A 16,421-nucleotide genomic window follows, 5' to 3' on the forward strand; every position below is an offset into this window, starting at 1 on the left:
CCAAGATGTATGTATGTATGTATTTCTAAGAACCAAGAGTAGATTCTAGATGATCTAGACCAACCAGTCTGGACCCTTCTATACATTACCAATGTCTTTTTTACAGCTAAAGTCATGGAAATACTCACGCCATTCTAAAGTTGTTGACATTAGACTGCTGCTAATAATTTGGTATTGATTTTCCTTTTGCTTGAACAATTATAGTAATCTGTATTTTAGATTCTTCAGGATTTTAGAAACCTACTTACTTTGATGTCAAACAAAATTATAAGATCAAAAGTATATTTTTGAATTGCTAATTTCTCATTTGGAATGCTGTCAAATTTTAATCTTAGCAATGCTTTATTATACCACTTTAATTACTTGGCAGGGTTTCATGATTAAATCACAAATTAAGAAATGACAATAATAAAAACTGCTCAGAACATAATGAGAACAATTTATTAGGCAGCAAACCATTAAGCACGAACTTTTAAGGAAGTCCACAGTTTTATCTGTTGATCATTTTGTGGAGAAAAATATTTAGATCTAGGCTTTGCTCTCAGGTATGTGCTATCTTGGGATTGTAAAATAACAATAAAATTAAAAGAATGGAGCTAGACTTGTGAAAGTGTCCAGACAGGGACAACAGAGAATTTCATATTGTACTTCCTAAGATACTGAATATTAAGTAGAGATCTGTGGTAGCCAATAAGCACAGAGACTTTTCCAGATTTCTGTTCCTGTCTGCTGGTGGCCAAATAAAATCTGTTTCACAGCCGGGCGGTGGTGGCGCACGCCTTTAATCCCAGCACTCGGGAGGCAGAGCCAGGTGGATCTCTGTGAGTTCGAGGCCAGCCTGGACTACCAAGTGAGTCCCAGGAAAGGCGCAAAGCTACACAGAGAAACCCTGTCTCGAAAAACCAAAAAAAAAAAAAAAAAAAAAAAAAAAAAAAAAAAAAAAATCTGTTTCACATTTAGAGATTCTAGGCTTGTAGCTGTGTAGGCACAAGAATTTTCCTGTGCCAGCAGCTGCTCCCAAATAAATACTCAGAAACATAATATTAATTGTAAATGCTCGGCCAATAGCTCAAGCTTATTACTAGCTAACTCTTACATTTATTTATGTTAACCCATATTTCTTATCTTTGCTTTGCCATGTGACTTGGTACCTTTTCTCAGTACAGCATACTCATCTTGCTTATCTCTGCAGCTGCTGGTGACTATCCAGCTCTGCCCCTCTTCCTCCCAGCAGTCTCAATTTGGCTCTTTCTCCTAACTTTATCCTATTCAGCTATTGGCCAGTCAACTTCTTTATTAAACCAATCACAGTGACATATATTCATACAGTGTAAAGGAATATTCCATATAGCTGTGACTTAACTAAACAAAATAATTTTTTTCTCTATCTTTCTAATTAATCAAAGCAAGGTTACAGGCTTAAATGTCTTTAAAAGTGCTTTCAAACAAGTTACTTTATTCTTTTTTTATTATTTAAAAAAAAAACTTTTATTCATTTTACATACCAACTACAGATCTCTCACTCCTCCCACCCCCGCCTAACCCCCTCGCCCCAACCCACCCCTCATTCCCTCTTCCAAAAGGGTGAGTTCTCCCATGTGGGGGACAGTAAGGCCTAATACATTCAATTGAGACAGGACCCAGCCCCTCCACCTGCCTCAAGGGTGAGCCAGGTATCCCACCTTAGGTTATAGGATCCAGAAAGCTAGCTCATGCATCAGGGGTAGATCCTGATCACACTGCCAGGGGCCCCTCAAACAGACCCAGCTACACAACTGTCTCCCATATGCAGAAGGTCTTGTCCGGTTCCATAGCTGTCAATCTAAAGTCCATGAATTCCTATAAGCTTGGTTCAGTTGTCTCTGTAGATTTCCCTATCATGATTTTAACCCATCCCCCCCCTCCCTTGCTCATATACTTCCTTTCCCCTCTCTTCCACTGGACTCTTGGAGCTCAGTCTCGTGCCTGGTTATGGATCTCTGCATCCGCTTCCATCAGTTACTGGATGAAGACTCTATCATGACAGTTAGTGTATTCACCAATCTGATTACCAGGGTAGGCCAGTTCAGGCACCCTCTCCACTATTGCTAGTAGTCTAATCTGGGGTCATTGTTGTAGATTCCTTGGAATTTCCCTAGCACCAGGTTTCTCCCTTACCCCATAATGTCTCTATCAAGATATCTCTTTCATTGCTTTCCCACTCCGTCCCTCCCCCAGCTAGACCATCCTGTTCCCTCATGTTCTCATCCCCCATCTTCTCCCCTCTATTGCCCCCCCCAGTCCCCAGTTTACTCATGGAGATCTCTGTTTCCCCTTCTCAAGGTGATCCATCAGTCCCTCTTAGGATCCTCCTTGTTTCCTAGCTTCTCTGGAGCTGTGGGTTATGGTCTGATTATCCTTTGCTTTACCTCTAGTATCCACTTATGAGTGAGTACATACCATGTTTGTCTTTCTGAGTCTGGGTTACCTTAGATTGATCTTTTCTAGTTCCATCCATTTGCCTGCAGATTTCATGCCACCATTGTTTTTTACAGCTGAGTAATACTCCATTGTGTATATGCACCACATTTTCTTTTTCCATTCTTCAGTTGAGGGGCATATAGGTGGCTCCCAGGTTCTGGCTATTACAAATAATGCTGCTATGAACATAGTTGAGCAAGTGTCCTTGTGGTATGATTGAGTATCCCATGGGTATATGCCTAAGAGTGGTATCATTGGGCCTTAAGGTAGATTGATTCCCAATTTTCTGAGAAGTCGCCATACTGATTTCCAGAGTGACTGTATCTGTACAGTGGAAAAAAGAAAGCATCTTCAACAAATGGTGCTGGCATAACTGGATGTTAACATGTAGAAGGTTGCAAAATAGATTAATATCTACCACTATGCACAAAACTCAGATCCAAGTGAATCAAAGACCTCAACATAAATCCAGCTACTCTGAACTTGATAGAGGAGAAAGTAGAAAGTAGCCTAGAATGCATTGACACAGGAGATCACTTGCTTAATATAACACCAGTAGCACAGACACTGAGAGCAACAATTAATAAATGAAACCTCCTGAAATTGAGACGCTTCTGTAAGGCAAAGGACACAGGAAATAAGACAAAACAACAGCCTACAGAATGGAAAAAGATCTTCATCAACCTCACATCTGACAGAGGGCTGATCTCCAAAATATATAAAGAACTCAAGAAACTAGATAGCAAAATACCAAACAAACCAATTAAAAATGGGCTACAGTCTAAACAGAGATTTCTCAACAGAAGGATCCCAAATGACTGAAAGATATTTAAGGGATTGCTCAGCATCCTTAGTCACCAGGGAAATGCAAATCAAAACAACTCTGAGATACCATCTTACACCTGTCAGAATGGCTAAAATCAGAAACACTGATGATAGCTTATGTTACAGAGGATGTGGAACAAGGGGAACACTCCTCCACTATTGATGGGAGTGCAAACTTGTACCGCCACTTTATTCTTTAGACCTCCAATTAGTTGTAGCTGGACAAGTTGTAGTTACACTAGCCCTTCACATTAAAATCTATGCATTTTTAATTTTCACAAATGATCTGGAGCATTTTAGTCAAGGTCAATCTATCTTGAAAAGGGTAAACTACTGCTCAAGATGATTACAAATATAAAAGGCCTTTGTATAGTCCTAGCCTCTTTCCTGACTACTAGACTAAAATTAGGCATCCAGAGTGAGCAACTGCTTACTTTATCTGAAATTTGTTACAGGAGTAGGACTTTTAGACAAAGTTGTTGTTTTTTTTTTTAATTCTCTAATCGCTGAAAAAGACTATGTTGGCTGCTAATTTAAAGTAGAGGCAGTCTTTGGGAATGAGTAGTTGCACACTGTGCATTAAAGGGAACAAGCAACTGACTTGTTCAGAAATGCTGTCATTTTTAACTATCCTACAGGGGTTTCGTTTGTGTCATGTGTCATTAATTTTGGCATCAGTAGAGTTTGAGTCACTTTCTATACTATTCTGTGTATATACACACACCACCATTTTAGTTGTTGACGCTTAACTTCTTTAAATTTTGTTGAATTTCATCAATTATTTCAATATTTCTGTATTTGCTAAGATTTGTGTCCCAGGTTTAGGTCTATTTTAGAGAAGTTGTCTCTGAACTGCTGAGTAGAAGTGTATATTCTTTGCTTTTTGGTGGAATATCTGTAGGTATCTGTTAAGACTATTTGATCTATGATGTTGTTTGATTCTGATGTTTCTGTTTATTTTTTCATCAGATGGCCTGTCTCTTGGAGAAAGTGGGGTATTGAAACCACATACTATTAATGGATTGATGATGATCTCTGTCTTTAACTCTAGAGGTGTACTTTATGAAATTGGCTGCCCCAGAGTTGGTGCATTTATGTTTAGCATAGTAATGTCTTCTTGGTTAATTGTTCCTGGTCCATTAGGTTAATTGTAATCCTGGTCCATTAGAACTTGGATTGCATTGCTCCAGGCTCTTCTGGCTTTCCAAATTTCCTCTGAGAAATCAGCTGTTGTTCTAATAGGTTTTCCTTTTTATGTGATTGGCGGTTTTTCAATACTCTTTAAGTATGATATGCCCTAGGGATTTTCTTTTCTCATCTTGTCCATTTGTTGTTCTGTGTGCTTCTTGTATCTGTATGGGTTTGTTGTTCCTTAGTTTGGAGATGTTTTCTTCTATAATCTCATTGAAGATCCTGTCTATGCAATTGACCTGGGATTCGTCACCCTGCTCTATTCTTATGATTGAAAGGTTTAGTCTTTTTTTTGGTATCCCACATTTCCTGCCTGTTACTTGTGTGTGTGTGTGTGTGTGTGTGTGTGTGTGTGTGTGTGTGTGTGTATCTGGTTTTTTTGTTTTGTTTTATAATCTTTGTTTTGGTCTGGTTTGTCTACTCTATCTTCGAGTCCTGATATTCTATCTTCTGCTGGATTCATTCTACTTAATGTTCTCCCTTGAGTTTTCTAGTTAGATTATTAAGCTTTTCAATTCCATCCTCACTTCAGGTTCAGGTTTTCTTTTTGATGTTTTTATCTCTCTATTGAATTCAGTTTTCAAATCCAATATTGTCTTCATTATTTCCATAAGCTTTATATATTTGGTTTTGAGGGATGGGGCATTAGTCAGGTGTTTATTCTTTGAATTTCATTGTCTTCAAGTTCATTGAGATGGATTTGGTTTTTTGTTGCTGTTGTTTTGGGTTGTTTGCTGGAGGTTGTTTGTTTGTTTTGGTTTTTATCTTCTTAAAACTTCTTGAATTCTTTAATGAAGTTTATGATTCTTCTTTGAAATCCTGTGTCCTGAAGTTCATGTAGTTATTTCTCTTTGGAGAACATCTCTATAGGACTTCTGGATTTAGGAGATTAAATACTACATTGATCTTTCATAATTGTATTTTTGCAAATGAGATCTTGGTATGTGGACTTCTTTTGTTAATTTTGTATCTGATATGGACACAGTAGATTAGGATAGAGCACAGGATGTGTGAACCAGATTGGGCCTGAAGGTTGGATTTGGCTTAGGTAGACTGAGGTCAGGTGAATTCCTGGGAGCTGGGCTAGCACACAGGATGTGAGTTCTAGTCTTAGTCTTGAGTTGGGAGGCAGATCTGGGGTTGGGAGGCAGATCTGGGGTTGGGAGAGGTGCATGGAACAGACCATGAGGTAAACTCACCTGATTAGACCCTGGTTCAAGATGAATAGGACCTGCCTAGGTGGAATATGGAATAGAAGGAACCTACAGTTTGTGGACAGGTGGCATACTCCTATGTAGAAACTGGGATTTGGGAGCAGCACAACCAAGGGTGTCCAGATGAGGCCTGGGCATTAGATATGGGTTCCGGCCTAGACCTATGAGGTGGGGAGGTTGAGGCAGACTAACCTTGCTAGACCCTGACACTTGATGTGGAGTACTCTGGCAGCGCAAAAAAAAAAAAAGAAAAAGAAAAGAAAAAAAGAAAAAAAAGAAAAAAAAATTCTATACTATTTTTTTAATTAAGCCATAAAATGTTTTCTGTGAAATTGTCGTTGTCAACATTTGCCTCCACTGTGCATTCTAGCTTTTTCGTGTGGGTGTTTAGTTTGAACCTTTTTTAAAATTGAACTTTGTAGCTATTAGTACCAGTCCTGTTTAAGATTTTCCTTTTTCTTGTTTTCACACCATCAGTTATCCAAATATGACCAGATCACTACATTTTAATAAAATGAGACTGGAACAAACAATTTGTTGTAAAGAATTCTTTTCACTAGATTTCTTCCTGACAATTTAAAGATTTATGTAATTGCTGAATTGTTATTTTAAGTGGAAAGAATTTTTACCCATTTTCAGGTTTGTGAAACTGCTTTAAAAGAAAATAATTTAACTTTAAGGTTTAATTGTAGTTCTTAAGTAGATTTTTTTTTATTTCCCTTGGAGATAAGTCTTTGTGTGCCTAAGAAATTTCATCTGAGGAAGTACCTAGACATAATAACCTCTACAGCAAAAATATATATAGTTCCTCAACTCCTTAGACTCCTGTAATGTGATCCTCTCCTCACTAGATCCTGATCAGAAATGTTCTTATTCTAACTTCTCTTTAATATTTTTCCAGATAATGGATTCATAGCTGACTCCCTTCTACCAGATTTGATGAAAGCCTTGAACCTTTTTTCAGATCTCCAGTAGTGAGTAGAATTGGAAGTGTTATTTTGATCATTCAAAAAAGATTCCATTAAGTTGAAACATTACATACATTTTTACCCCTTTTTTTAAAAAAAAAAAAAAAGTGTTAAACCTATATAACAAAACAATAACAATTGAGGGGGAAAAGCCCAGTCCAATCTGAAAACAGATAAACCTGTCTATCATGGTCTTGCTTTTTCACTTACCATTGATGTCTCACTTGTTAAAATAAGTCTTTCAGATCATAGTCTAATGGCCTTTGTTTTAGATCACAGTCTAATGGCCTTCCTCAGACCCCCTGAAACTTAGATCTTTTCATAGGGCACTCAGATGACACCAGGGCTGGAGAGGCTATATGAACATGCTCCAGCATCTTCTAGAGTTGAGGCTGTGTGTCACTGAACCTGGCCAGAGACTTCACACAGCTGTAACTTTCATGAAACCTTTAAAGAAAAGAAGAAAAAAAAACAGTTTTACCCCTGAACACATTGCTCAGATTTCATTTCTAGTAGACAAACAAAAACTCTGGAACTGATCTAGTCTAAACACAGGTAGAAGAAAGGGAGAGACACAGACACCCACCAAACTCTGAGAATGATCTAACAGAGGCCTTCCCAGGAAGGGAGTCCTTGTACCCCTGGCCTGACCCTGCTCCAGCTGTCCATCCCTAAAGAGCTTGAGCCACAGAGACTCCACCCTGAGTACTGGGGAAGTATACTGGGGAGGTGGATCAGCCAGAATGCCCCACAACTCCCAAACATGGTGCTTTGCTTGTTACATAATAGGCTAAGTTTAACTTGGCATTGGAGGAAAAAAAAAAAAAAAACCTAAAAAAAAACACTGACAGTTTTGAAATTGCACTCCTTTAAATTGCACTCCCCTTTTCCCTGCCTTCTTGATCTGCTCATACATGACACTCTCCACCAGCCTCAATTACACCCAAAGGGCAAGTGTGGTACAGAGCTTGTTCACTTCCGATTGCTGCTGGACCAGCAAGAGCTTTTCCACTCGCTTTAATTACCAGACTAAAGCTCTTATGTCTGTAGCCTGCAAGTCAGGTTGTCCGAGGATGTTAAACATCTATCTCATTTAGTTCTTCAAAGTAACATTTTGAAAAATGGTTTTTATTATCTGATATCCCAGTACCTCTTGGCTTGTTTCTTTCTAACTCCTAGGGCCTAAAATAGTTTTAGAAAAGTAAATGCTCCATTTGCTTGTTGAATTCATGCATACCTAGGGAGCAGAGAGAATCTGCCTTTGGGAGGTTACAGGCTGAGTTTATAAGCCTTGGTTTTTAAATTACTTTACCTAATAAGGAACAATGTCCTAAAGTCATCATCATAATTTAAATTTTAAATAGTAACAGATTACTCTGATTTAAAAATAGCCAAGTTTTGGCAAATTGAAAGTCATTCCTGTGTATTTGTCATTAAAGTTCTAAAAAGAACAGCTCTTAGGATTTTGACATCTAAATGTGTTATTGTACCAGCAATTTAATCACAAAAGAATGAAATCGTTTTGTGGAATTTTGTCTCCTTTGGTATTCACTGGTTTTCTTTCTTTCTTTCTTTTTTTCTCCTTATAGTGTAAATCAGGTGAAGAACAAATTAGATCCAGAAGGATTAGGAATCATATTATTGGGTCCATTTCTTCAAGAATTTTTTCCTGAGCAGGTAACATATCCAAGAGAATATTAATTTGTTATGTTGAGATGACTGTCTGTGAACAGGGCTTATTTTTCCTTTTTCCTAAAATGCAGATGTGAGACTATGAAAACATTATTTACTAAAGGCTTCTCACGTGGAGGTCAGAAGGGACATGTATGAGCTCATATGGCAGTGTAGTGCTTAGAAAACATGCATGTGTCAGTACAATGATACAGTACCCAGAGGAGTGTGTGAATGTGAACTGATGTAGCCACGTGCCCTCTCATTGGGTGTGTGCTGTGTTAGTGTACCAATACTAATGCAACACTCTGAGTCCTGATGGGTGGCAAAAGAGAGTGTCATCCTTTAAAAAGGATAAAATTAGAACTACATGAAATAGAGAGACAACACTCTATCTCTACGCTCATTCTCTCAGGAACCTGTTGATTAGTGTGTCTTAGGATACTGCCACAAGGGGGAAGGGGAGGAGCTCCTAGTGATGAGCCTAAGTTCCAGAAGCAAAGGGTGAACAGGACAGTTGTTCTCAGTGGAGTGGCACGTGTCTCCTATTGGGCTTTGCCTCAGTTAACAGGGTTCTGCTAGTTCTCACACTTAAGTTGTGCCTGCATTGGTGGCAAGCCATTTCTGTATCCTGCACTGTCTTTTCTTTAATCGAAGTGAAGCATTTAACCACTGAACTGAATTATTCAGCTTAATAATCGTGGTCATGTTATCAAATATCAGCAGTATCAATTGTTCCAATAGAAATGCCAATTTTGTTAAACTATTATAGAAAAAAATGTAGTTATTTAATTTTGATATGCTTGTTAATTTGATATCTGACTTGAACAGAGTAATCAGTATTCCTGACACTCAATCTTAGTAGTTAATGCAGGTTTAGAAAACAGGTTCCTTTTGGTTATTCTGAGTAAATGAGGTGAGCGGTAAAATTCAGGAAGCAGCCAATGCTATCTATCACAGTATAGTAAATTGAACTTTTTTAAACTTTGGCAAATAATTTATGAAAAAAAAACAACAAAAGGGAAAAAAAAAAACCAGCCTTCTGACATTGGGAAGGCGCTGTTGGACTGTAGTGTCCAGTGTGTTAGCATTCCAACTACTGGGCTTTTCTGAAAGTTCCTTTAGATATGTCAGTGGGTGGGTGATTATTAGAGCATCATAAAGTTTTGAAGCAGTATTTGAGGCTGTGGTCTATTTCAAGAAGATGCTGCCAGGACATTCCTAGAAATACTGCTCGTTAGTTTTCAATATGAAACACTCATATGAGGATGGGGATTGAAAACTGGGCAGTGTAAGACAGTTCCCAGTTCTTTTGGCTGCATGTGTGTTAATTACAAGATGATGCTTAATATTAGTATAACTTATTAGCTCGAGGACTTAATGTTGTTTTCATATTGTTTTAATTCTTTGAGGATTTCATACAGTGTGTTTTGATCATATTCACCCCAGTTCCTCTCCTTAACTCCTCCCAGCTCACCCAATTGTGTGTCCGTCCTCTTTTTGTGATTTGGTTTAATGACCCATTGACTCCAGTAAGAGGTACTGTCTTTGTGATAGTGTTCCTTCAGATGGTAGAAGAATGTTCTAGTTCCCTTCTATTCTACAATAAACAGACCTTTCTCTCTAATTATAGTACTGTGCTCTGAGTCCATCTTACTATTTGCTCACTTCCCTGTTACTCTGAGCAAAGTCCATCCACTCCTGGTTTTCTCATTGCCCCTATGGAATTCATATTCTTTCCTTACCCAACATATGTGACCCTGCAGTCATTTCCTCTTGAGCAGAAGGTTCTGAAGATGTAGTATATGAGTAGTTAGATATGCAAACCATCAAGTCTCCCTTCAGATCTAGGGAATCGGGAGCTCTGGAGACAGAACGCAGCAATGTTGAAGCACCTCTAGGTGACTCTAGTGATGGTCTAACTTAGAACAGCTGCCCCACAGGAGACCTTTCCCACATCATGTGAGAACTCAGACCCCTCTGCCACCTTCACCTCCCTGTGTGACCTGTGTCACTGGTGCCCTCTGTACTCAGTGCACACCAGCACGGCTGCCCACTTTGCCACCATCCTTAGTCTGCTCTGGACCTAACAAATGAACACAAGGGTAGTTCAGTAAAATGTGTTCAGTTAACGTAAGAGTATATGAAATAGTTACAGAAACAAGTTAGGAAGAAAATGTTGAAGGCAGCCCTCTTTGTGCTGACTTAGCACGCCGCAGTGGACGGGCATGGCATTGTGAGGAGGTAGAAGCTAAGCAGGGCAGCCGGTTCACCGTGAGAGCAGCAGGAGCAGCCATCTGCAGTGAGAATAGCCTGTATGCCTTGTAACTGAGTGCACTTAGCCCCCCGTTTTTGGTAGTGAAGATTAGAAAATTTGAGAAACATGCTTGGTGTCATTCAACTGTTACATGACGGACCCAAGAGCGCAACCCGACCAAAGTCCTTCCTGCTTTGCACTGCCTTTGTGGTGTTTCTGTGTGCCAGTTAGTTATTCCACCTTGAGAATACACATAGGATTCAAGTAAGGAGAGTGTATGTTGTTAAGTTAAATTGTGAAAATCCAGAACAAACTACTCACCTAAGTAACCAGAATGACTCATGTGCACCATCAATGAAATGATCACCTAAGTTCAGTTTGTGAGAGCTTAAATTTTAGTTGGGAAATGCTAAAAGCAAATGTAAAATATAAAAAAAAATGTAGTCTTCCAGAATAACAAGCAATGATATAAAGTCACATGAGGTTTAGTCTCAAATTAATTCAGTCAGCTTTTTCTTAAAGCTCCCAGAGTAGTAAGAAACCCAGCTGGTGTGCTCAGAGGAAACTTCACAGATTTGGGTGAGATCTTAGGAAGGGGCATTTTAGAAAGAAATGTGTCATACTTGTCTGAAGCAGAACTCAGAACTTAGGGGTCAGACTGAAGGGCAGCTTGAGGCCTATGTTGTTTTGGAGATCTTTTCTTGCTCTTGGCATAAGTGGAAAACCACTCAAAGGAGAAGGCACAGCTCCCAGGCACTGAAAGAGTGAGCTTGGGGGAGGGGGGCTGCTCTTAGCCTCAAGCCTAGAGCAGAGCCCACCCCGCCCCACTTCCCCCCACAGTAAAGCTGCATCCTCTCAGCCTGTCTTTTGCCAGCAGCTCCCTTCCCACCAAGTAGAAAAGATCCTGGGGAGTGACTCTGGCCCGCTTGGTTCCTGTCCATCCTTATGTCAAGAATGGCCAGGAAGACAAGATGTAGGAATAGAAAATTGCCTGCTGAGAATCAGCAAGGAGCCCAGGCACTTTGAGTGGTAATAAAGTCTTATTAGACATAACATGTTTTGATTTCTGTGAAATGATTTTTTTACTGGAAACTTCTGATTCAATACTGTGGACCAAACTGAAGATCTGGTGCATGTTTATTTGTGGTTTAAGGAGAGGTAGTATTTGTTGCTTTGTTCCACACTGAGAAGCAAATGTCTCACAGTGATGTAGTTTAGGAGATACTTGTTAGGAGCTTGTCCTTTTTTAATGCAATGAATACATCTACGTAGAGACATAAGCAAGTGCAGAGGAGCTTGTGCAGGTCGGGGCTTCCTGCTTCCAGAAGCAGCTGTTTCCTTTCTCAGCTTTCCTGGCACTTAACTATACAAGCTGTCTTTATCAAGTGATTCCCCAATAACAATCAAGACTTAAAAGATTTGCATTTTTACATTCATTGCTCATTAGAAATTGCTTCATGAAAAGAGATAACTTAATAGTCCTTTATTTATAATAGGGCTCCAGTGGTCCAGAATCTTTTACTGTCTACCACTACAATGGATTGAAGCAGTCAAATTATAATGAAAAGGTATGAGAATTCACATAGTAATTTGTCTTCAGCTGAGTGTGCATGACTATGTCTGAGTCCCCTGCATTTGCTACTTAAGGAGAGTGTTCCAGAAGTCTCTCTAATGCCACACATGTGTAAAAATTGGCTGTATTCAGTTTGACTAGTACATAATCTGCCTTCAAGCTGTACACTGAACTATGGGGCAAGAATTTCACTGGGACAAAATAACTGTGTCTACTGTGTACACGGTGTTATTCTAGACTGTGGAGGTATTTTCGAATGAGCAGTTCTGCTTAATCCACAGAAGATGGTTACTCATCCATTTAAATGCAGAAGTAGATAACACTGAGATCTTTTAATTGCGAATTTTTTTAATTTACCAAAATGGCTTTATTGAACGTTTACTGGTGTATTTAGTGATTAGTTTCGCACGACCTTCTGAAGTCAGTATTGTCTGTATGTGTCTGCTTTGCAGAGGGGCCTAAGCACAGAGAAGCAGCTTGTCCAGAGCCAGGAAATGGCAGAGCCGGGATTGAAACTTGCCGAGTGTAGCCCAAGCCCAGAGCCTGTGCTTTGCGCCTCTCCTCTCTAAGCATGGACAAAGAAAGGCACACAGATGCCTGAGTCTGCGTATACTAGCCTCATTCAAGCAAAAGTTTTGTCTGAGCACTTCACTCTTGGAATGAAATGCCAGTTTTGTGTGTCTTTGTGGCAAGTCTGCATTTACTGAAGGAACACCACAGTGGGTATTGCCAGTAATGGGGAAATGATGCCTTTCCAATTTGACCTCATGCTACCTTGTGAGATCTAAACTGGAGGGTGGCTACAGAAAGTAGAGGATACATTACTTTAGTAAGACCAAACTAAAAAAGCTAAAATTACTTTTATTTTCATAACAAAATATAAGTCAAAACCTTTCATATATCCAAAAATCTTTTCACCAGTTTATTGCTATCTGTAACAGAGTATAATCAGTAAGAAACCCCGGATGATTTATTGTGTGTTAATGAGTACTTCATCTAGTTGTGGAAGTTTTGCCTAGCTTCATCATCACTAAATATTAATTCACTGCCACAATCCCTGCCAGGTAGTCAAATATTATCCATATTTTACAGATGAGGCCTCTGAGACAGGGAGATTAAGTGACTCACCCAGAGTCACACAGCAAGTCATTGACAGAGCAGGGATTGGAACTGAGTTCCTGATTCCCAATCCTGTCCTTGGTCTGCTTGGCCACGCTACCTGTATATAGTAAGTTTTCAAATCATGCTTGTGACAAGCGTCTGACATACTAACACGAGATCAGAAATGAAAACATACAGAGTATTAACATGACATACTAAGTAACAACCGTAAAGCAGCGCATGCATGTCATTTTACAGAAGTGGAGAGTCCTGAAGTTATGCAGGGGCTGGAAGCAGGGCCGAGTACTCAGTCAGGTACCACTCAAAAGATAGCAGGGGAAATGGAACACTACTAGCCTGGGCCGCAGCCCCCAGCAAGGCATCAGACACTAGTGGAGAGCACAGAGGAGATCACAGTGTTCCTGTTCTGATGTTGTGAGCAACTGGAGAAACAGGTCCTCTACTGAGGTATAGTCCTTTTGGACAGCTTTCTAGAAAGTGGCACTTGTGCTTTGAGATTGAGAAATATGAGTTGTAATTTTAATATGAAAAGTGTGTTTCACCTTAATGCCTTTGGACTTCCCTAAAGAGTAAAGTTTATAAACCAAATTATGTGACCTATAATAGAACATCTTATTTCTATATCAGTTGTGTTTTTAAGGAACTATTGTTGAAGGCTGATAAAAAAAACTTGTTTCTTTTGGCTCCTTGGTCACATGGCTTATGGCTTTTATGTTAGAAGAACATAATTACAATCATGTGTATCATCCACTGAATGGGTAAAAATAATTATACGTACTCTGGAAGAGAGCAGTCCATAGCCACTCCTTTTAATAACATAGCATTTAATGTACACACTGAATCCTTGATAGTGAATTAGGGTTCTACTGGTATGTCAAATAATTTTAAGTATATTCTTTAAAAAAAAAAAGCAGAATAAATGTTTTCTGGTGTCTTCCCACTAAATTATAGTTACTGTGATCACTGCCACAGTTACTTTGCTCTGTCATCCTTCCATGACTTGTGTGTCTGTTCTCATATCTTTTGTGATTTTTTTTCTCCATGATTTTCATAAAATATACTCAAGACATTCAAATCCAAAGCCAGCAGATTCCATTAACAAGCATGCCGATCATCTTCAGATCTGAACATGCAGTCCTTACATTGAAAGTGGAAGGTGGGATCCTCTCAGAGTGCACAGCTCTGTTGAGAAGCAGGAACAGCTGACTGCCTCAGTAGGCCAGCCAGAGGCAACGCAGTATGCCATATGGACTCTAGGGGAAGAAACCCTGCTGTCCGTCATTTGAAAAGTGAGGTTTTCTTTACCTAAAGTATATGGCTTGTGATTTTTTTTTTTTAGTCTTGATCTTGAATTCTAAATTTTACCTGTTAACTAACAATTAAAATTTGTGTCACCATCTTACAAATTTATTTTACAGATGCTATAGTTGAGTATAATTCCTATCAAAACTGTTAGAAGTAAAACCCCATATAATGAGGTCTCAGAAACATACTTGCCTGTGAAGCTGTCTGTATCCACATGAGAATTTGCTGCAAATGTTAACTGACCTTGCTGGCTTTTCCTCTTGGCAGGTAATGTATGTGGAAGGGACTGCCGTGGTGATGGGTTTTGAAGACCCCATGCTCCAAACAGATGACACTCCTATCAAACGCTGTCTCCAAACCAAATGGCCATACATTGAGTTACTGTGGACCACAGAGCGCTCTCCTTCACTCAACTGAGTTGCATGAGTATTTAGAAGGAAGATTGTAAAAACAGGTGTTAAAAGGGGGATTCACGACTGGCAACATTAAGCTAAACACTGGTATTGTTGATTAACTGTAAATAACAATTAAAAACACACTTTCGGTGTTTAAGATATGTTTAAATTATTTGTTCTAAAGCTTTATGTTAAAGGTTATCCTATTTTAATCCTTTCTATGAAATTTACTAGCAAAATTAAGCTTTAATTAAAGTTCATCACTTCTTCAGTTGGGTAATTGGTTGTTACTTACCAGATTATAAACACAATATTATAGCATTTTTATATTGAGACTCAGTCACAAAAACCCGCCTGGAATCTCATTTCATTCAGGTTCATTTTATTGTATTATTTTTAGTAGCCTCCACACCAAATGTGCAGAAGTTAATTTTTGTTTTCATTGCTAAAATCTGTTTTCCATGAGAAATACTAATAAATAACAAATTATCAGCCCTGGTCCTTTGGTAACTAATTTACCTCTAGCATGTTTACAAAAAATGGAAAATATGTGGGAACTTCCCATTTGTTCACAGGTGCATAGGGATGTATTTTTTACAATGGTAGGGGAGAGAATGTTTGCTAGGAGCCCTTAACACTGTAACTTTCACTGTATTGCTAATACACTTCTCCACCTTTGTTCCTTCAAGCCAGCTTTCTTGTATATTTATAAGCATGGTAAATGCATGAGAACAGCCGTTGTTACATTAGCATATGGCATTATTTATTATGATCCCACTTCATACCATAAATAAAGACTTTTTTCTTTAACTACATCCTTGCACTTTTACATTAGTGGCTCACAGTCAACAAGCTTGTAAACCCTTCTGCCTTCAAGCCTTCAAACCAAACATTCCTCACAGAGTCAGAGAGCAATGTGAATAGAAGCATAAGGTTGGCTTACCTGAGAGCCCTGTGAACTCGGCCATCAACACAAGGGCTAGGTGGCAGCCATCTGGGCTAGTAGCGAAACTACATCAGCCTCATCCTGTCTACTCTAAAGCTACTCCCTTCCTTCCCTCGTAAGTGCGCCCATGACTTGGTGTCCGCATGCATTTCAGGAGTGAGCTTTGCCTTAAATGCTGTATTTTCCATGAGAGCATCTAAGCCAAGTTGGATTTTGGTATAAACAATTACAATATTTTAGCATAGGAAAAACCTGGCACAAGATTTTATATATAACTTTAGTGGCATTCTCTTCCAGGAATAAAATACTATTAGGATTTCAGGACATGGCACAGAAATCATCTACCCCTCAACAGTCTTCTTACCGCTGCTGCGTGAAATGGCACAGCATAATACTGTGTATGAATTTTACAAATTATCACTCAGAACTTTAAATGAGGGCTAAGGATGTAGCTTAGTTGGTAGGGTACCTATCATACTGGAAGCCCTGTGTTC

The 16,421-nt window shown here is 39.1% G+C and overlaps 1 protein-coding gene across 7 annotated transcripts in view; it reads left to right on the forward strand.

Moving 5' to 3' along the window:
* Positions 1 to 15,796, forward strand: part of Mindy3 (MINDY lysine 48 deubiquitinase 3) — a 73,973-nt gene extending 58,177 nt beyond the window's left edge. For 4 of the 7 annotated variants that reach the window (XM_006985925.4, XM_016004516.3, XM_016004519.3 and 1 more), the window contains 4 exons: positions 6,592 to 6,664; positions 8,248 to 8,335; positions 12,083 to 12,154; positions 14,854 to 15,796. In XM_006985925.4, coding sequence (XP_006985987.1) covers positions 6,592 to 6,664; positions 8,248 to 8,335; positions 12,083 to 12,154; positions 14,854 to 15,003 — 383 coding nt within the window. In that variant the 3' untranslated portion in view covers positions 15,004 to 15,796. Of the gene's footprint in view, positions 1 to 6,591; positions 6,665 to 8,247; positions 8,336 to 12,082; positions 12,155 to 13,251; positions 13,388 to 14,853 lie in introns of all 7 variants that reach the window. The other 3 variants (XM_016004515.3, XM_042278088.2, XR_001579445.3) reach the window with 2 other exon arrangements.
* Positions 15,797 to 16,421: the final 625 nt, after the last annotated feature.

The sequence above is a fragment of the Peromyscus maniculatus genome, chromosome 5 (genome assembly GCF_049852395.1).
Source record: "Peromyscus maniculatus bairdii isolate BWxNUB_F1_BW_parent chromosome 5, HU_Pman_BW_mat_3.1, whole genome shotgun sequence".
In the NCBI taxonomy this organism is placed as follows: domain Eukaryota; kingdom Metazoa; phylum Chordata; class Mammalia; order Rodentia; family Cricetidae; genus Peromyscus; species Peromyscus maniculatus.